The 20,265-nt window shown below is 49.1% G+C and overlaps 5 protein-coding genes across 5 annotated transcripts; 3 read left to right on the top strand and 2 right to left on the bottom strand.

Moving 5' to 3' along the window:
* Positions 1 to 1,155: 1,155 nt before the first annotated feature.
* BKA55DRAFT_549252 (Pleckstrin homology domain-containing protein) lies at positions 1,156 to 3,777 on the top strand. Its single transcript, XM_046191189.1, has 3 exons — positions 1,156 to 1,652; positions 1,794 to 1,983; positions 2,064 to 3,777. The coding sequence occupies exons 1-3, from the start codon at positions 1,363 to 1,365 to the stop codon at positions 3,300 to 3,302; spliced, it is 1,719 nt and encodes a 572-aa protein (XP_046056426.1). The 5' UTR covers positions 1,156 to 1,362; the 3' UTR covers positions 3,303 to 3,777.
* Positions 3,778 to 4,561: 784 nt separating this feature from the next.
* BKA55DRAFT_498514 (uncharacterized protein) lies at positions 4,562 to 9,123 on the bottom strand (the record flags this gene model as incomplete). Its single annotated transcript, XM_046186560.1, has 2 exons — positions 4,562 to 4,657; positions 4,711 to 9,123. The coding sequence occupies 2 exons, from the start codon at positions 9,121 to 9,123 to the stop codon at positions 4,562 to 4,564; spliced, it is 4,509 nt and encodes a 1,502-aa protein (XP_046056427.1).
* A 4,368-nt stretch (positions 9,124 to 13,491) lies between these two features.
* On the top strand, positions 13,492 to 14,455 carry BKA55DRAFT_498518 (uncharacterized protein; the record flags this gene model as incomplete). The annotated part of the gene is made up of 3 exons (XM_046186562.1): positions 13,492 to 13,808; positions 13,856 to 14,152; positions 14,206 to 14,455. The coding sequence occupies 3 exons, from the start codon at positions 13,492 to 13,494 to the stop codon at positions 14,453 to 14,455; spliced, it is 864 nt and encodes a 287-aa protein (XP_046056428.1).
* Positions 14,456 to 14,862: 407 nt separating this feature from the next.
* BKA55DRAFT_731879 (Aldehyde/histidinol dehydrogenase) lies at positions 14,863 to 16,856 on the top strand. The gene is made up of 4 exons (XM_046201210.1): positions 14,863 to 15,140; positions 15,191 to 15,281; positions 15,329 to 15,698; positions 15,744 to 16,856. The coding sequence occupies exons 1-4, from the start codon at positions 15,033 to 15,035 to the stop codon at positions 16,756 to 16,758; spliced, it is 1,584 nt and encodes a 527-aa protein (XP_046056429.1). The 5' UTR covers positions 14,863 to 15,032; the 3' UTR covers positions 16,759 to 16,856.
* A 1,050-nt stretch (positions 16,857 to 17,906) lies between these two features.
* On the bottom strand, positions 17,907 to 18,509 carry BKA55DRAFT_549261 (uncharacterized protein). Its single transcript, XM_046191190.1, has one exon. It carries the CDS (start codon positions 18,201 to 18,203, stop codon positions 17,958 to 17,960), a length of 246 nt encoding a protein of 81 aa, XP_046056430.1. The 5' UTR covers positions 18,204 to 18,509; the 3' UTR covers positions 17,907 to 17,957.
* Between the last annotated feature and the right edge of the window lie 1,756 nt (positions 18,510 to 20,265).

The following is a 20,265-nucleotide window of genomic DNA, read 5'->3' on the forward strand; positions in this document are numbered from 1 at the left end:
TGGCGTGAAATGAAGCTTATATGAAGAATATTAAAGAGATGATGAGCAACAGGAGTAGAATTATTGGATACGGCCGAAACGGAGAATACGGTGAGTGCCTTCCCTTGCTTCCATTGCTCCATGTGCTGAAGGTTGGCATGGAAAGTGCTATTTACTTTCACCTGCCCGCCTGTGATGAGCGTGCGTCCAGTTCAGACGGAACCTAAGGCAAGGTAGGTACCATCTGGGAGTGGGAAGGTACATGTCGAGTACGTGGGCCCTGAATATGCTACTGTAATTTTGTCCGCGGTTAGCGTTATTCGCTAGAGTCAATCCACTGGTAGCCGGCAGGTCGATGGGGCATCTGCAATATTAGTTCCACTTGTTTAATGCAGCACAGACCAGGGCATCACCCAGCAACAACAAGGAGGGAAAAATGAGATTGTTGAGAAGAAGGATAGAATTGGTTAACGAGAGACAGGCAATTTTGAGGAGATATTAGTTGCTGGGGAACCAGATGAGTGATGACATCTATCATGTTGCATATTGCATGAGCTCTGGTGGATGTTAACGTTAATCCTCATCAAACGGATAGATAGATGCGATCAACTACATATCAGGCTGTGCCCTGTAATTGCCGGTGTGTTGACGCGAGAGTGGCCAATGAATAGACTAATAAGCGGATCGTTTACTGACGAGGTGCTACTCCGTAGATATTAAGAGATTGCGGGTTATCGTGACAGAATAGGAGATTGTGTGGCTTGAATAGAATAATCAGACTTGAATGTCTGTAAATCAGATCTAGAACAATACAGTTACTGTCACTGCAGATACTACTATCCAGTGAACCCTCGTACGGCATCAACATCTACAGACTGTACGGTATAGCCACTGATCAACTGAAAAGATGGTTGCTGATGAGGTGCCCATCACTCACTCACACTGATGACTCCTCCCTCTCTCCTTTAGCTTCCCTTCCGTACTGCCCTGGCCGGTCTTTAATCTCTTCACTCCCCTAATTCCCGCCCACTTCTGCACACGCCCCGCCCTGACCCACATCCTCAGTTTTAGGCCTGTTCACTGTGTGTGACCCTGTCTGAATGTACCGTACCATTCGAAGCTGGGCATCCATAGCATAGGATACCTTACTCTTCTAATCCCTTTTTCACAGCAAGACACCAACAAATAAGTACCCCAAGCCTCCCCGTCTTCTGCGAATCTCTCTTCCCTCCTTCTTCTTTCCCCTCTACCTGCTCTTCAGCTCCATCTGAAATCCAACGCCTTTTCTGGATTAACTTCCTTTTTTTCTTTCCTTTTTTATACCAACGTCTTTGTTTGTTGTGATACCCAATCTCATTTGATACCCCCCCAAAATCTTTCAAAATGGCCGAGGAACAGAAGAACAACGAGGTCCCTCAGGAGACCAAGCCTGAGATCGCTGCCCCTATCGCTGGCATCTCTGCCCCGGCAGTCGAGGCTCCCGTCGAGACAAAGCCTGTCGAAGAGACTCCCGTTGTCGCCGCCGAGACCGCTCCCGCTACGGAGGAGAAGCCCGCTGAGGAGACCAAGCCTGCCGAGGAGGATGCCAAGGCTGAGGAGAAGAAGGAGGAGGAGGTTAAGCCCGTGGAGGAGGGTCACTTGAACCACAAGGCTCAAGGTCTGAGCTTCCCCAAGTAAGTAGAATCACATGTGCGAGCCACAACCTTGCTAGCGCCAAGCTTTCTACCGTTCCATCAGTGTACGGGAGCTTGCGCCTGTAAATGCAGCAGGACACGAATCGTAAGGAGCAGTGCACTAACCACACACCCCTTTAGGAACCTTATCCCCAGCAAGGAGTTCTTCTTCTTCGGCACCGAGGCTGTTGAGCCCAAGGCTCTCTCCCATTACCTGAAGAGCGAGAAGTCCACGGAGACTGCTCACTCGAACATTGCTTGGGCTTCCGAGACTGGCAAGGGTCTTCTCTTCGTTGGTGACAAGAAGAACCCCTCTAGCGTCATCAGCCTGGTAAGTTCTGGACCCACAATACTCTCATGCAGCGCCAACTGCCGGCATGTCACAGTAAGCTAACCGCCAATCATCCGCAGGCTGATGCCACTGAGCCCGAGATCGACGGCTCTCACAAGTTCCACCTCACCTCCAAGGGCAACAAGCACACTTTCAAGGCTTCCAGCGCCGCTGAGCGCGACAACTGGGTTGCTCAGCTGAAGCTCAAGATTGCTGAGGCCAAGGAGCTTGCCACCACCGTTACCGAGTCTGAGACCTACAAGGCCACCCTCGAGAGCTTCAAGCCTGCTCCTGTCAAGAAGGAGGAGAAGGCTGCTGAGGCCGCCAAGGAGGAGACTCCCGCTGAGGCTGCTGCTGCTGTCCCTGCTACCGAGGATGCTGCTCCCGTCACTGAGGAGACCCCCAAGGAGGAGGAGATCAAGGACGAGCGCAAGAAGGATGTCAAGTCCGAGGAGCCCAAGCGCCGATCTGCTAGCCGCAAGCGAACCTCTTTCTTCGGCTTCGGCAAGAAGGAGGAGTCTAAGAAGGAGGAAGTGAAGAAGGAGGCTGAGGCCAAGCCCGCCGATGAGGTCGCTGTCGAGACCCCTGCTGTTGAGGAGACCCCCAAGATCGAGGAGCCCGTCAAGCCTGTCGAGGAGGTTGCTCCCGCTGCCGTTGAGGAGCCTGCTAAGCCCGCTGAGGAGACTGCTCCTGAGGCCGTCCCCGCTGTTACTGAGGACAAGCCCGCCGAGAGCCCCAAGGAGAAGCCTACCGCCACCAAGCGCAACAGCTTCTTCGGTAACGTCTTCTCCAAGAAGGAGAAGAAGACACCTGAGCTCAAGCCCACTGAGCCCGAGGCTACCAAGGAGGCTGAGGCTGAGACCACTGCTCCCGTGATCCCTCCTGTTGAGGCCACCACTCCTCTCGCTGTCGATGTCTCTAACCCCGCTACTGTCCCCACTGAGACCACCGAGACTGCTGCCGCCACCTCTCCTGCCCCTGAGGTCAAGAAGGACCTCAAGGAGAAGCGCAAGTCTTCTCTGCCTTTCGCTTTCGGCAAGCGTGACAAGTCTCCCGCCCCTGCTGAGGGTGAGAAGAAGGAGTCTCCTTTCTCCAAGCTCCGCAACACCATCCGCGGCAAGTCCCCCAAGCCTGCTGAGAAGCGCGCTGAGGAGAACAAGGAGGAGACCGTCCAAGAGGAGCCCACCGAGGCCAAGGCTGACGAGCCCAAGACCGAGGAGGCCCCCAAGATTGAGGAGCCTGCCAAGCCCGTTGAGCCTGAGGCTGAGGACAAGCCCAAGGACGCTGCTCCCGCTCCCGTTGTCACCGCCGCCGCCTAGAGGGTTGCTCGGCGCTGAGCGTTGACATTTACGACTGAATTCACAATGAACCAAAAACCTGCCACCACCATACAACACGCGCATTGAGAGGGTTTGGGAATGGAAGGATGGACTTGCATTTCTTCACAAGATACTGAGATACCCTGTCGAGACTGCTTCACTGATACCAATTTCCATAGCTAAGTTACTGAATATGATGGAGGAGAGGAGGATGTTGAAGAAAATGGATATCTGATGGATGTCCGAAAATCACCAAAAAAAATGTTGAATGGGGTTTCGACTTTGATGAGTCGAGGTGCCCGCGTCGTTGCTTCTTGTTTTCTTGTCTGATACCCGGGATGGAGATAATTAATACCTAATAATACAACTGCTGCGTGTTGAATAACTTGTCTGTACCATTCATTGACGTGAATGTCATGTTTTTGTAACCTGAGCCTTGAAAGTATCTAGAGAATTTAGAATATCAGCCTTAGACATAAGTGATCAATCATGATTTTCATTCATACCATCTCTGGCATCATCCATATCAGTGGAGTAACCCCTAAGCATGAGTACCACACTCTGTAGAATGCATACTTCGTGAAGACGACGACCAGGTTCTATGTGGACCTTTCACGCTACAACTTCATAGGCTTTATCATATTCACAAAGATTACCACAGCACAAAACAAGTCGAGCTGACACCCGCCGAGTAAACGGTCTTGTCTAGATATATGCACATCACAACCATGATCAACCCTGATCATGTAGGGCAGGTATAACTAACACAACCCATATCTTTGTCCAGAAATATCCATCCACAAAACGGCGTCCATCAGCCCAACAACGCCAGCATGTCGTGTATCCTCTATCATGTTTGTTAATGCTCATCCTACCCTTTCCTCACTCATAATTTTGCTCCCTATGCTCTATAAAAGAGGTTCGCACATAAATCCAAAAGAGTCGCTTCCATGTTCTACATTCCAATGATCTTGCCGGCTCGCCATCCCGCAAACCAGCCTTGTCTCTTTCCAAAACGCCAAAAGTCATGACACCAAATGCTACATGGAGCCGAATAGAGAATAATAGGTTGTAATAAGTTGGTGAAGTAATTATGTCGAAAGTGAGGGCATGTCTAACCATCCAGGTCGAGTGACTTCGTTATATTCGTAAACGGTGGTGAAACTGCATAGTCTTTCTGACAGAGCATCAGGTGGATAAACTGGCGTCGCATCTATGCAGAATCAGGCATGAGCTGGCGCAACAAAACCTATGCAGCATCAAGCAGACACCGAAAGATTCTTGTATTTGCCGACCAGCTCTTCGATCTTGGGCAATAGCTCAGGAATTCGGAACGGCTTGGAGATGACATCGTCCTGGAATGAATAATTAGCGAATGAGTCAACATAATCTAGCACTGTCAACTTACAATTCCTGCAGCCTTGGCGCTTTCGATTTGCTCCGGTCGAGCATATGCCGTAACTGCAATGATGGGAATATGTTGCACGATGGTTCCCTCTCGCTCTAGTTCTCGAATCTTTCGAGCACAGGTCATTCCATCCATGACAGGCATCTCCAAATCCATCAGGATGACAGAGATGTCGACACCTTCAGCCTCTTTTCCTGCCCAGAATCTTGAACGCTCGAGAGTCTGTAGAGCTTCCTTGCCGTGATTTGCAACAAACGTGTTGTTGCCACAGTTTCGTAGTTGTCGTTGGAGAACCTTTTGATTAACAATATTGTCTTCCACAATCAAAACATCAAACAGTTGATTTGTGTCTTCGGTTGTCGTCGTCGTTCGAGATGGTTGGCGATTAAGCTCAGGCTTCTGCGGAATGGCTGGGGCGTGAGACTTTCGAGCGATCTTGAACGGTGTGATCTGTTCGTAATCCTGAGGAGGAGCCAAAGAGCGTCGGCACTTGATATAGAAGCTGAAACTACTACCAATGCCACGGCGGGACGTTACACCAATCTGTCCACCCTGCATTTCTGTCAAGATGCGAGAAATGAAGAGACCCAATCCAGAGCCGCCGTACTGAACGTGTGTTCGTGGAGTTGCCTGCTGGAATCGCTGGAAGAGAAGCGTCATCTCCTCCTCGATTAAGCCAGGACCAGTATCCTCAACTGTGCAGTGAATGTTGATCTCCTCACCATGACCCCACTCGTCAGTGTTGTTGATATCCATGACAGCAGTACGTTGATGGTCAACTCTATCAAAGTATGAGACACCTTTCCTAGTGACTTCAGATACATGCTTTGAAGCGCTGAGGCTGACAGTAATGGCTCGTTTCTCACGACCTTGGGTGAACTTGATAGCATTTGTCATCAAATTTATTAAGACTTGTCGCAGTCTGGAAGGATCAAGCTTCACCCATTTGATGCTATACTGCTCGAAGCTCTTATCGACGTTGAAGTCAAACTCAATATCGTGAGCGACCAGTTCTGATTCGAACATCTTCAGGGCACGCTGCACAACTCTAACGGGTTGTTCATCGATGGGTGTAACGGATAAGAGGTTTGAGTCCAGTTTGGACAACGTCAGAATATCATCCACAATGCGCTTTTGATGACTTGCACATAAATTGATTGTGTTTGCAGCATCCAAGCATCCGTCCAGTAGGTTCTCAACATCAGCCTTGACAGTATGCGAATCGAATACAGTGATGTTGTTTGCGATCTGATCAGCACATTGTAGAATCGCCGATAGAGGGTTTCGCATCTCGTGACTGGTGATATCAATGAAGTTCTCCTGTTGTCGCTTCATCTCGACCGCCTCTTCACGTCGCTCATTCTGCACCTTCTCGGCCCATTTCTGAGAAGAGATGTCCGTGATACAACCAAATATCAACTTGAGATTGCCATCTTGGTTCCGTTCGGGGTAAGCGCTCATGAGAACCCAGGTGTCGATCGTGTTTCCATCGCTCTGTTGAGAACATTTGAACCGGAATTCCACCGAAATCGTGACCTTTTCTCTCAGGAGTTTATCCCACGCATCTTCCAATGCTGGTCTATCCTCGTCTCTAACACTATCCATCCAAGTATCGACAGAATCTTCGGACCGGGAATGCCTCGAGATCTGCCACCACATGTCGTTGCAGTAGTTGATCTTGCCCGCGAAGTTGGCAATGAACATGCCGACAGGAGCGAACTCGGCCATCCGGGTAAATCTGTACTCGCTTTCCACGGCTTCTTGTGTACGAAGGTAAAGTTGCATCGAGAGTTCTTGACGGTCCAGTGCAGCAAGGCGGGCAGCCCTTTGACCACGCTTGATTTCCTCCTCGAACAAAACCACCGAAGCCATCGAGGTAGCTAGCTGCCGGGACAACAGATGAATGAACAGCTTATAATCGTCATCATAGGGTCGGCGAGGGTTGACACCCATCACGATGAATCCAATCACAGATTCTCCTGTAGTGGTCGGGATAACAGGGAAAATGACGAGTGTCTTTGAGGGATCGCCAAAGCCCCTCCAGTGAAGACCATCAATCAGATGCGTAGGAAGGTTACCATTTTCTTCAGAAAGGACAATTGGAACACCGCCTGCAGCCATTGATTGGCGCATGTATGGGGCGAAGCCATCCTCAGATTGTCGCATGTCAAGCTGTGGAAGTGCGGCTTGATGATTCTCTGGCGCTCCAAGGCTTCCCTCAAGAACCAATTGGGGTGAATGAATCAAGCTGCCAGAATGTAATGACGAAACCTCGCTCTCGGTGTCCTCTCGGGCCGAGTAGATCAGGGCAAAGGGCACATCATGTTCGTTGAACTCCAGTCCCTTTTGCACCTGGGGCCAGAAACCTGCAACAGTGGTAGCTGCAGCTGTCCTCTCGCCAATCTCGCGAAGCATCAGCATTCGTCTCTCGTTGACTCGTCTGCGGGTATTTTCGAAAGATGGGTTGTACAGTCCAACAACTTCGCCTTCACCGCCCACCAAGGGAACAATAGACCACGAAAAGAAAGCTTCCTCCAAGAAGCCATGCCGATTAATGAAGAGCTGATTTTCGTGCTTCATTGTCGCCTGTCCGGATTCTAGTGCGCTCTTGAACACAGGCTTGATCTCATCCCAAATCTCAGGCCAAGCATCCATATAGCAAGACCCCATCAACTTGGGATGTTTTTGGCCTGCAAGGTCGAGATAAGCTTCGTTGTAGATGATCACACACTGGGGACCCCAGTACATGGCAGCGGGGTGTGGGCTGCCCATGATGAGGTTGGACATGGATCTGAGATCCGCAGGCCAATCTTCGATTGGCCCAAGAGGAGTAGCCGCCCAATCTACAGAACGAGCAAACTTTATGTGAGGAGGAAGTGAATCCGACACTGGTATTTTTGTCCAGTCGAAAATTGATCTAGCGGGTTGCGATTGGAAGACTTGGTTTGTAAATTCGTCAGGGTGTAGTCTCGTATCACCTCCCTCCATAATCGCATCAACATCTGCGCGATCAAAATTAGCATCGAGAGGTTCAGCATCACCGAAATAATCTGGCGCATCAACAAGTTCAGCGTCGGGAGTAACGGGCATCTGTGGTGAGTGTCCGGCACTTCTCGTTTCCGAAGCAGCTGTCTCGTCAATGAGTGGTAATGCAGTACTGGGCCGAGGAGTAGCAAAACTAGTCTGGGCGCTAACAAAGCGAAATCGTCGACGTAATGTTGATAAAGTCCAGGTAATGCCAGCATACTTGTGAGTATCAACTGATACACGAGCTTTGGATTGTGTCATAATCCATGATTTGAAGCGACCAAAATCTGTATCTGCACTGGCATCTTCTTGGTCCACTGACAGATATTGGAGCACTTCATGTGCGCCTCGCAGAGACGCATTATAGTAGAGAATATGTAAGCCGGCACGGCTAGCATTGGCGGAATTGTCCAGGTCTATCAAAAAGGTAGGCCTCTCATCCTGCTCCAGAAACTCAATAACACCAACACCTTGTAGCATCTGCAGCCCAGGAGGGAGACTACGACTGTCTGGAGTCGTGGTATGAGCGGGAGCGTCCATTGAAGACCCCCAACTACCAGGAGTGCTCTCTGATCTTCCTGGGCTGATGGAGCTCACACTTGCGCGAGGCAACTTCAAAGTCGTGACACCGCCAGCCGGGTCCTCTCGCATACGTGAAAGCATAGAAACAGCGGGATCGGTTGCGGGAAAACTGGCCGGGCGATGAACGTGCCTTGCTGGTGTGTGAGAGAAGAAGAGAGGCGAGAGGGGCCCTTGCTGCTTTCCCCTTGCTGAGGGATCAAGATTCGCGGTTTGGTTAGGAAGTTCGACCTTTCGAGGTGGTGATGCCCCAGTGCGGGCTTTCTTGATGGGTGATGGGTGCATGACGGGTTCACCTCTGGACGGGGCGGAGGGACGCTTCGCCAGAATGGGAGTCTGTGGAAGCCCTCGCGTGGACGCGCTAAGACCTCGTGGCCTACCGGCGGTGGACAAACTTGACTGGTGAATAGCGCCGGTAGTCGAAGCTGGCAAGAAGGAGGCCGCAAAGTCAGAAAAGGGCGCGATTGAGGCCAAGTTTGGTATGCTAAGCTCGTGCCTCCATGCTGGGACCTCTGATATGCGGCGAGAATCGTAGGCTTTCCTGCCAGTTATGGTGACCCTGTTGTAAGCTTCCCCGGCAGCGAGAACTGAAACGTCGGTATGAAGCTCAGTGTTAGTCGTGCTGGTGGTAGTGGTGTTGCTTGGAGTCGTAAATGTGGGTACCGAACCCGAGGTAGAGGTAGAGGTTGGTGGTGGATGCTTTTTGTGACCCTCCTTCTCTTGATCGGTTGAGTCTGCGACGGGACAATTCGAAGAAGCAGAGGCAGAAGGAGACGAGGGAGAGTTGAAACTAGGAAGCCGCTGCATGAAGGCGCCTGGAGAAGAGGAGGGAATCGAAGCCCCGGAGGGACTGCGAGTCCTCGGCACCTAGTGGCCAGTGGCTTTGGGCCTTGCGCAGCGGCCAGCAAGAGATCGAGATTCAAGATGCGATGAGGGGCGTGCCTGCGAGGTCGGGTGTGCGTAGCGTATGAGTGAAGTAAGGTAAGGTACCGTATGCGAGCGAAAACAGTGGTGGAAGTTGCCTATGAAGTGGGGAGACTCTGATGCAGTACCTAACTGTATGGGCAGCTGCAACAGTCAGTAGGAGGTATAGTACCTGATGCGCGGCGCAGTAAAAGCTCGGGCAGCTAAGTATATGTTGAGAAATACAGCCGCCGCGATGTTAGGTTGAAGGGGAGGGGGGAAGAAATGGGATGGGGATCGAGATGGGATATGGGATCAGAGGGGATGAGTTGCAGGGGGATTTGCAGCTAAAAGTCGGCTGTACGGTGCTGTGTTATGGCCGTAGTCCGGGGGGTCTTTCAGTGGGTGGAGCGCAGTAGGTGCTAAAAGCTTGACTCGATTTTGAGGGATGGATGGTTTGGTTCAATCGGTTTGTCAAGGGAAAGAGGGAGCCAATGAATAATACGATTCAATTTGACGAAAGCATTCGGCCGAATATTGACTCGAATGGAGACTCTGAGTTAGGTTGGTTTTTGGGTGGCGGATTCGGAGTTAAAATTGACTGAACGAATGGGTCCTGGCGTGTAGCGTAGAGGTAGCGTAGCGTAGGTACAGTAGAAACAGTAACAGATTGGGGCCGGTAAAAAGAGCCGCAATTGTCAGTGAGAAAAAGGCTCCAGATATTTTGACGTCGGTTCGGTTGTTTGTCAGCCGAGCGAGAGAGGGGACAAGGCAAGAATGTATGTACGGGTGTTGTCAGTCAACGTCACAATAGAGTGTCGATGAAGGAAAGAAGTTTAACAAGATGAACGAATAAAGTGGCAGTTAGAGTAAGATAAGGATGGAAAGAGGCTGATCACTGCTCCGCATTTGAGCTTTCAGACCAGACCAGGCCACATAAACTGACTGGATGGGTATGGAAATAATGGGTGGGAGAATGGGATAGCATTTCCAAAGGAACGAGCACAAGACTAGTTAGTGGTGACATTCACGTCAGACGAGTAAATGATAGACAAAAGGGAGCATGATAGATAGACATGTCTAATCTAGAGGAAGAAAGGATCAACATTTGCTTACGGAGAAAATCATACAAAGACGGGCTTCATCCCATTGATCTGCTTCAGTTTCAGCTTGACTCTGAGTCTATCACAAAACAGCACGGAACAGCACAGCATAAAACACAACAACTCATAGAGGGCCAAGGCAAGCCATTCAGGAAGTGAACCGGGGTTTAATACCAGGGTCATATTCGTTCATGGAGATTAGGACGGGGAATTGGCGTGAGGCGGCTTGTAAGTGGACATCCATCATCTTGGCAACAAATAACCTGCCCGCTTTCGAGGTCTGGGTCCTTGAAGCTGACAGGGGATAAGACAAGGGATTTGACCACCTGGACACAAACTCATGATCACTGATGGAGTTACTTGATGTGGAAGAAGTGAACTATCAGTCATGATAGTATGCATAGTGCTCACATCTTGAGTTCTCTCACTCTCCCGAGTGCCAATGCCATCTCCACCAACAACTTCACCACATCTGCCGTCTGCCGTCTGCCGTCTGCCGTCTATAGTAAGCAGTCCCACACATACATATGCGGCCGGCTTCTTTTCTGCCCGCTACAGACGAACCCAGACCACCGGACCTAGTCCGTCCCGCTTCAAAAAGGCATGGGAATCGAACAAGCTTTTAGACTTTGGCAAATCTTTGCTAGTACTATGTAATTAGTGATCCATCAGCAGGCCTTTTCCCTTCTCTCTTGTCGATCATCGTATCGAACCATCCAATTCTTTTATCGGGACGGAACTGCAAGACGGGAGAGAGATGAGAGCCGAGAGCCTCGACAAGACATGCACAATCAATATTGACAAAATATCCCTGTATCAAACATTAACAGCGGCGGAACCATCGGTGCAACATCTTGGCACCAGTATTTGACCACTGACCGTAGACATTCCATGGCTGCTGGGCCCATTTAGCAGTTCAACCCTACCAACCGGGCACTTTTTTAATGGCTGACTTGTCACAAGTTCACTCTCACTCAAAGCAAAGACCCTGAGTTACATGTAATTAGTGTACTTGTCCTTGACCTGGAGTGGGCTGACAAGGGTGGAGGTGTGTTTGACACGAAACTACCGAGGCATGTATTTCGTATTGCTGCAATATCATATCAACACATGCAGATTCTAATCGAAGGGGTAACGTAAAAGGAAATACGTATCGACGGAGCGAGTCATCAACTAGACCAGAGCTAAGAAGGAAAGGGTCGAAGGGAAAAAAAAGAACGTGAAAAAATCCCGATCTCTTCAGACAATGGATAAAATGGTTTGGGCCTGTGGAACGGATGCGTGGAACTAACTCACCCTCCCACATCAAGAAATGCCTATGACGATCAACGAGTTCTAGAACGGTCTGTTTTACCCACGCCTTGAGCTCAAAGTCAAGGCCCCGCATGTCTTCAGCTCCCCCTGTCTTTGAGAATGGCTATCTCCAGAGAACACGGTCTCGAAGTCTGCCCCTGGTCTTGGCTTCCCTTGTTGACCTTGAATTTTGGCGCCAAAAAAAGCCCAATCCTTAAGCCTCTGCCATTGAATCGTGAATACTCGGACCGAGCTTCGGAGTCTTTGAGTTTTTCATGAGGCAAAGATCAAGGTAATGTTGGTTTTGCGTCTTCTCTCCTCCGTTGATGATGGTCCATTCGGCCGAGTTGGAGTTGGTAGAAGAATAACCTTCCGGTAGCTCGGCTGCCCCACCCTCATGATCCGTCGCATGGAATTTCCAAAAGCGAGGTGGTGTGGATACTGTTCAGTAAAATTCGTGACTTCTGACGGCTTCTTCCCGTGTAAGCCATCCCGTTATTGCCGTGACGGCGGAGTCTCCTCTCGAGTGACGTTGTGGCTGGTTCAAGTGCATTCTTGACGGGTTTTATGGCTGGGTTGCTGGTGGTAGCCGACACCAGTCAAGGAGATTAGTCAAGATCTTGATATTCTTGCGGGAGTTTCTCAGTAGTGGCCGATGATATGCGGAAGCAAGTGGCTCTCTTATCCTCACTAACAATTAAGTTAGGACCCTGATAACCAAGCATGCTTTCTTCCCTACATGTCTTAGCTCTTGTGAAAGATCGTTGATAGTTAGGGCATAACACATGGCATGGTCAGTCCGAAAGCCCGGGCCAGAGTCTAAACTACCAATTTTGGGTAAATACCATCAGGAGTTGGGAATGCCCTCATTTCGATCCAAAGTTTTAGACTCGAGCTGTTTATGACATGGCATGACTCGGTTTGGAGATGTGAGTCTACTGCAGAGTAATCTGTGGGTTGCGTAGTGTCATCACCGTTACTATTGTTAGCCGCCAGCTGACTGATGATGTTCGCAAATGACACCTTTCGCAGCAAGCAAACTCAGAATGTTACACCTTGAATGCTATCAGCCTCGATCACGGATAATCGGTATGTCGAGATACCACAACTGAGGCCATTTCCATAGAGACTCGACTGACAGATGGTAACGGGCGGCTAAATCTTGACGAATCTGGCCAAGAACCAACATAAAATACCCGTTCTTTCTGTTCTTGCGGTAGATCACAGGAATTGAATCTGCGAGCACTTGACGGCAAAGAATTGGCGGTTCCTAATCCCTGCGTCTCTCACTCGAGAGCACATCTTGAACTGTTTTCTTGTGCCCTGATTGGCCAGTCAGCCACATGAGGTTGCATCTCCAACCTCCAACCCAACCAATCGGGCTACTCCATCACCATCGGGCATCTCATGATTTCCACCCGGGCGCTTAACAGAGGAGACGAGTGGTGATAGCACCTCACCTCACCGATCTGATTGGCCCACGCCGTTGATGCTCATCCTCGAGATGCAGTGATTGGCATCAGAGTATCACTCCAGGCGCCCGCTCACAGGCTGGCCACAGGTCCTTCACGCAGCATCACAGCGGCTTTTCTCACCTCGAGAGCCTCTCACAGCTGTCCAACATGGGGGCCCCTCTCAGCTGATGGCCACCTCCAAGGCCCTTAAACGGCTGCCCACCCCAACCTGGCCGTCCAAGGAATGCTTTTTACATCTTTATTGAATTGAGCTGCCGGCCAGCAAAGACGAATTTATCGGTCTCAATCAAGACTCTGTACGATATCGCATGTGGAACAGTTTATAGCTGCTACCAGCAGCCGACACAGCGCAACATTAAACTCCAACACCACCAGACAGTCAGACCAGATTAATCGCCAACATGAAGTTCCCAACCTTCCAACGCTCTCAGCAAGAGCACACAGACAAACCAGCCAAGGCCAAGAATTACCGCGTCTTATTCCGAAAATGGCCTCGCATATCGAGAAAGGGAACATGGTGGTTAATGCCTCTTGAGCTGATTGGAATTGTGCCTGCTCTGGTCATCTTTGGCATCTCTCAACCAAATCTCTACCGTACCGATATGTGGCAGATTGGCTGGGAGCATGATCCTCCTCTCAACTCGAACCCGGCTAGAACTCTCTACGCTTATGCCAATTATCAGCCTCAACCAAAGATTGCTCTCATCTGGACACGAACGTGAGTGTACCTCTAACTGTGTCTGAGGAATTGACTAACATGAACAGTTTCACCAATTTCAATGTCGCTATTTCGATCATCTCACTCTTCTTCCTCCTCGGCAAGCTTACTGCTTTTATCATGAGAGTTTGGTATCCCATCTTCGCCACGTTCATCAATACCAGCATGGTCGCCCTCTACACCGTCTGCGTATATGGAACCATTGGGCCTGACTACACCGATTCACGATATCCTGCTCCTGCAGCTTGGTACTACCGTATTGGATGCGATATTGCCAAGCCCTATGGAAAGTACAAGAGCTGTATGATTGCTCGATACTCGCTTGTAATCGCTGTTTACATGATGTAAGTGGTCTATAACATGTACATATGCCTCAACATTACTAACGATGATTTAGGATGATCTATGTCTTCAATCTGGCATTTAGCATCTACGCCATGCTTCCAAACAAGATCAACGACGTTTCGGACGACGACGATGAGGAAGATGGTTCTACGACTTCGGAGCCGAAGGGAGGTGTTTGGGAGATGCACAACATGAAGACTCCCAGCATTCGAGCGATGCCATATACTCCTCGAACACAGGCTTTCCACACTCTGGATCGCCAACTGCCACTACGATCTCAGCAAAACAGATACTATGGTTGAAGAAGTATTGGGATGAAATTTAGGACATGTCATGAATGGACCACTATCATTAATTAGCATTGGGTGTTTGGAGTTAAGGATGATATACCAAGGAACATACATAGCCCAACGAGGCTCAACTTCCATTAACCGTTAAATTCACTGAGATTTACATGAGCTATCCTTCGCGCAGAGTTGCCTATTTCGTAAACACGGCCCGGTCAATTGGTGAAATACGGGGAGAGCTTGAATAGCTCCACAAGAATTACCGGTGTCAAAGCCTCTAGGCTGAAGAACGTTAAGAACCTGCAAGGACTGACTCACTATTGAACTATTTGAGGTTAATTAATCGGCCTTTGGTAATAACATGCCGATATCTCTTGTGCCGGTCCCGCCGGAGCCGATAGTGGTCGAGATACCGGCTCCGGGAGCTTTAGTCAACCCCACACAAGCTTGTTTAACAAGACGTCACCCCACCATCACCAACCTCGATCCGTCATCGGCAGCAGTAAATCTGTCAATCTCGACCCTTTATCTCTTCAATCGATTGACTATATTGTCTATTTGAGTTCAGTTGGTAGTGAGTTGAGATATCAAGATGGCTCTTCTTCAACGATTGGCTGCTCCATCGCGAGGAGCTCTGCGACAATCTCCAGTTATCTCATTGATGATTACAAGGAGCGCTTCCAATGTCGCTCCCCCAAAGGTATAATTCTTGCAGTCTAAACGGTTGATCATAGAGCTAACTTTGTGTAGCTCAAAGATCCATCACTCCTCAAGCAGGATGTTTGTTATGTCAATGGCGAATGGGTCAAGGCTGGCTCCGGCAAGACATTCGAAGTCCATGGTGAGCTTCACTCTCTCACTTATCAATCTCATGTACTCACAATGTAGATCCTTCCACTGGCAAACTCATCGGAACATGCCCCGAGTTCAACTCCAAAGATACCCAATTAGCCATTAGCGCTGCTGCAGATGCGTTTCCTTCATTCCGCGCCAAAACCGGCCGTGAGCGCTCAAAGCTATTGCGCGCTTGGTATGATCAAATGACCGCCAACGCCGAGGATATCGCAAAGATCATTACCTGGGAAAATGGAAAGCCCATCGCCGATGCCCAGGGCGAGACAACATATGCTGCAAACTTCCTTGAGTGGTTCAGTGAAGAAGCGCCACGAGTATATGGTGACACAATTCCTAGCTCGGTTCCTGCAAATCGTGTTTGGACTATCAAGGAGCCCGTTGGAGTTTGCGGTCTCATCACACCGTAAGATAGTTTCACTCTTGCAAGACTCATAACTGACATTTTTAGATGGAACTTCCCTGCCGCCATGATCACACGAAAAATCGGACCAGCCTTGGCAGCAGGTTGCACAGTCGTCGCAAAGTCCCCTGCCGAAACACCGTTTACTTCACTCGCCTTGGCTGAATTGGCTCACCGCGCAGGCATCCCAAAGGGTGTCGTTAATGTCGTGACTTCACATGAGAACACCCCCGAACTCGGTGAGCTTCTCACATCCGACCCCACCATCCGCAAGGTCTCATTCACCGGCTCCACCGGTGTCGGCAAGCTTCTCATGAAGCAGTCTTCTAGTACTCTCAAGAAGCTCTCCATGGAGCTTGGTGGCAACGCCCCTTTCATCGTATTTGACGACGCTGATGTGGATGCTGCTGTGGCTGGAGCTATCGCGTCCAAGTTCCGCTCTTCAGGCCAGACCTGTGTCTGCGCCAACCGAATCTACGTCCAGCGCGGAATCTATGATGAGTTTGTGTCCAAGTTTACCGAGAAGGTCAAGTCTTTCAGCGTAGGCAACGGTTTTGACCAAGGTGTCACACATGGACCTCTGATTCACGATCGAGCTATTGAGAAGGTTGAGGCTCATGTCAAGGATGCTGAGAAGAAGGGTGGAAAGATCACCATCGGAGGCAAGCGACTCAACGACCTTGGCTCCAACTTCTACGCACCCACTGTCATCCGTGACATGACCCCTGAGATGGACATGGCCTCACAAGAGACCTTTGGACCTGTCGCCGGTCTCTTCCCCTTCGAGACAGAGGAAGAAGTTGTCAAGATGGCCAACAACACTGATGTTGGTCTGGCAGGCTATTTCTTCTCTCGAGATATTGAGCGTGTGCACCGCATTGCTGAGTCTCTTGAGGTTGGAATGGTTGGAGTCAACACTGGTATCATTTCTGACGCTGCTGCGCCGTTCGGTGGTGTAAAGGAGAGTGGCTTCGGTCGCGAGGGCTCCCTGTATGGAATTGGCGAGTATCAGATTACAAAGATGATCACTTATGGAGGCATGGGTAAGCCTCTTCAGTCATAAGTTCATTAGCTTAGCCAATGCGAAAGTTTAGTTTGGTATATAATGAAGAACGAAGCTGTCGCCAGCAGATCGAACAATGCATTCAATGTTTGATGCCCACACCAGATGCTAGTCACGAAGTAGTTGGTTCTGCAACCGGGTTTCCATGTATTAGAGATGAGCTCTATGGTGCCTTGCTTATGCTGCCAGCATTTCAGTAGCTTTTCAGGAGAACACCATTGTGAAAGGGTTTGAAACGACACTCCGCCACGGCTCTGCCAAAGGCTTCATAAGCGCTTTAATCTATCGTAAATTGAAGGATGGGCTTGGATGTTACTATTATGTATATATGCCTTCCAATGGAGAGTTTGCTTTACACCCCTTGTCTCATGGTTTGCATTATCTTCGCATTTCCCGCTTCCGATCCAGGTTTCGCTTTGCCATTATCTACGTGCTATTGTCCAAAGGAACATAAGTAGTACTGTCCTTCTTAAAAGTGACTATATTATTCTTGCGAATTAGGATATCTCCCCCTAATAATTCCCCTCTTACTCTTAACATTCCAAGCACTGCTCACTATGCGAACTAATATGACCTCGACACTAAATGATAGAACGACTTAGGAGAGCTTATGATGACTTTAGGAAAGTTTATGATGACTTAGGGAAGTTTAGGATAGTCTTAGGATAACCTTAGGAAGCCTTCCTTTTGAACTCCTGATCTAGGATGCCTGGGTGGTTCAATGATACCGACTTTTGCAGGTGACAGACAGAGTAAACTTGACCGTTTTCTCACCTTCCCTAGGAGGCCCTCTTCGAACACTTTCACGGGAATGTCGAGTGTGACCTTGACGATATCGAGAGTAGAGTCGAGGTTCAGGACATCATGAATAACTACGTGGTTTTCAGATGCAATGGCAATGGTTTTTGAAGAGAGAATTAAGCCATTACTGGGATTCGAAATACCCTTGTTTAATCTGTGGCCCCATGGTTGTAGTTTTCCTGTATTTTTGTGTTCTGAAGGACGCTCGAGTAGAACCTTCCTCTGTGTCTTGATCAGAGAATTATAGGTCATTGAAGCATACTGGGACTTGACAGAGGGGTTGGCGTGTGAACAAAGCTTGCTAATATTAAATGAATCACCTCTTCGACACTTACAACAGATGCTATGGACGGAACATGACTGGTTGTCGTGATCTGGCCACTTTGCGAGTCACCCGATTAGTACTGCAATAAGCTAGATTTTACACTAACCAGGTCGTGTGGTGTAGTGGTTATCATGTTTCCTGGGTCGGTCCCGAAGGACTGACGAAGAGAAGGCTTAGATGGGGTATGGAAATCCGCTTTCACTGACGAAGTCATAGGAAGCCGGCCATTTAGATCTGTCGGTTTGACGGGCCTACGGACCCGGATCCTATTGTCGTTTCGCTCATCGCGACTGCAAGCTAGGGCAGCTTCGACGGTCATAGCGAGGCATTGTCACGCGATCGAAAACAGCAATTACTACCATCTGTTGAGAGATATAATGTCTCACAAGGGTCAAGATATTAGGTCTTTTGATGAGAGGGATAAATTCGATGCCTACCTAGCTAAGGAAGGTGCCTGCAGCTCCTTTTATGACCCGGGGTTACCAGAGGTTGACCCGATCAGTCGTACGGACCTAACTGTCATGTAATAAATACGAAGCCCATTTTGATACAGAAGAATATATCTCAGGAGATAATAAAGGGTTGAATCGCATGTCATCAATGCAATGGACCGTTTCCATCTATCAATCATCCGCCATTTAATAATAGCATTCACATGTTCTGTTATTTCTATTCTCTCAAGCAGCGTCTAATGCATGCCAACCTACTACAGGAACTTGTTGGTTCAAAGAACGTATTTGATGGGCATGGTTGTGAGCTCCCCTAGTTAATGTTGAACGGCCTGAACAAAAATGAAGGCAGTATGGCTAACGTGTCTGGCGTTCCAGTTGGTCTACATTTTGTCCCTGGTATCGCCAAATGCGACAAAACTCAGTTTGCAGAGTTCATTATCCCCTTTATATTCTATGTTAATTGTTATACGGGACATCCGTCACATCTTCCTTTTCGTCATCCGGAGGGTAATAGGGAATATTGATTATGATGCTCATAGTTTATAAGCGGACCGATTAACCGTCATCTTCATTACAGGTAGGCAGGAACAGCATAGTGACGAAAGGAGAATGAAATTACCCTTCGTCCACTTATTGTCATTGAGAAAGGAACGATAAAGCTGGGTCAGATTTTTTCTTCTTTTCTTTCGAGCGCTGAAAAGTCTTGCAGACAAGGGCATCATGAAACACATTCAGCCTCTTACGTCTATACTCAGTGAATGCCGATGTACTATCTGGTGCAAAGCAAAGGTCTCCCACTGAAGTGTATTCGACTCAGGCACATGTTTACGTAGACAGGCCGCATCGCCAAGCAGGCATTTAGCTCTACCAAGACCCTCCCCACTAACTTTAGGATCGATGAACAAGCCTATCATGCCAACCTTATTCCACGGTCGCCGATACGATTTTATCCTTGGATCGCTGTAGTAGCATATCCATTCCCAGCGTGGTTAGGTTGCTGTTCGACGTACAATGATGTTAACAAATGTATCTCTTTCTGAACAAGCAAAGGCAAGAAGGAAGAAGACAAGCTCGACTTGACGAATAAAGGATCACCATTTCTTGAAAAGATATCTCAAGGCTCGGGAGATGGGCTCAAGGATCGAATTGGGATGGCAGCACGACGAATGCGGTGAATTGCTGGATGCAGGGAAGAACCAGTTTCACAGAAGCCATGCTTGGGCTTCTTTGCCTCCGGGGCAGTATCGCCGCTTTCGTTTTGATGTTTAGCAGCCATGATTTTGGCTGACGAGTCATTCTTTAGAATCGGAAAGGAAGAGCGCTTGGCGACTGAGCAGTGTGACTCTCAACACCAGGAATCCGACTTTACGAAAGCCCTTGGCAAGTCGTCGAGCTTCCAAGCTAATCATGGAAGGATTCGTAGGCTGTCTCAACGACGCGCAGAAGGCAGTGAATGTATCCTTCTCCACCAGCACTAGAGCTCAAGACGATGTCCTGGAGTCACAATCAATTGTGCGTGTAGGAAGCCAGGAAGCAGAGTAAGTGGTGTTCTTACTGGTAACAGAGGCAAATATCAACCAACCCAGCAGACCCAGTCTTTTTGCCGGGCTCAAGCCCATTCAAGCCTTGCAGGGTAGAAGTCGAGCAATTGTCCCAAAGTCGTCTCTTGTTTAGTAGGTGCAATTTGCGGCTGATATGTTCACTTCTGGCCAGCTTAGTTCGGGAAATCTTTTGACGAGCTCAATTGCCAGGCCCAAGTCGCTTTGTCACAGAGGGAGACTGGGTCTTGCGTAGATGGAATGGGGTCCAATGAGATGATAGGTACTTAAGGAATTATCACATTTTCTTGTGCCGCCTTCACGAGCTTTCCCACCAGCAAGGCGTTTACCCTCGTCAAGGTCGACAGTGAAACGAGCCTCGCCATGGTCC

Source organism: Fusarium redolens (genome assembly GCF_020744475.1).
Source record: "Fusarium redolens strain MPI-CAGE-AT-0023 chromosome Unknown BKA55scaffold_1, whole genome shotgun sequence".
Taxonomy (NCBI): Eukaryota; Fungi; Ascomycota; class Sordariomycetes; order Hypocreales; family Nectriaceae; genus Fusarium; species Fusarium redolens.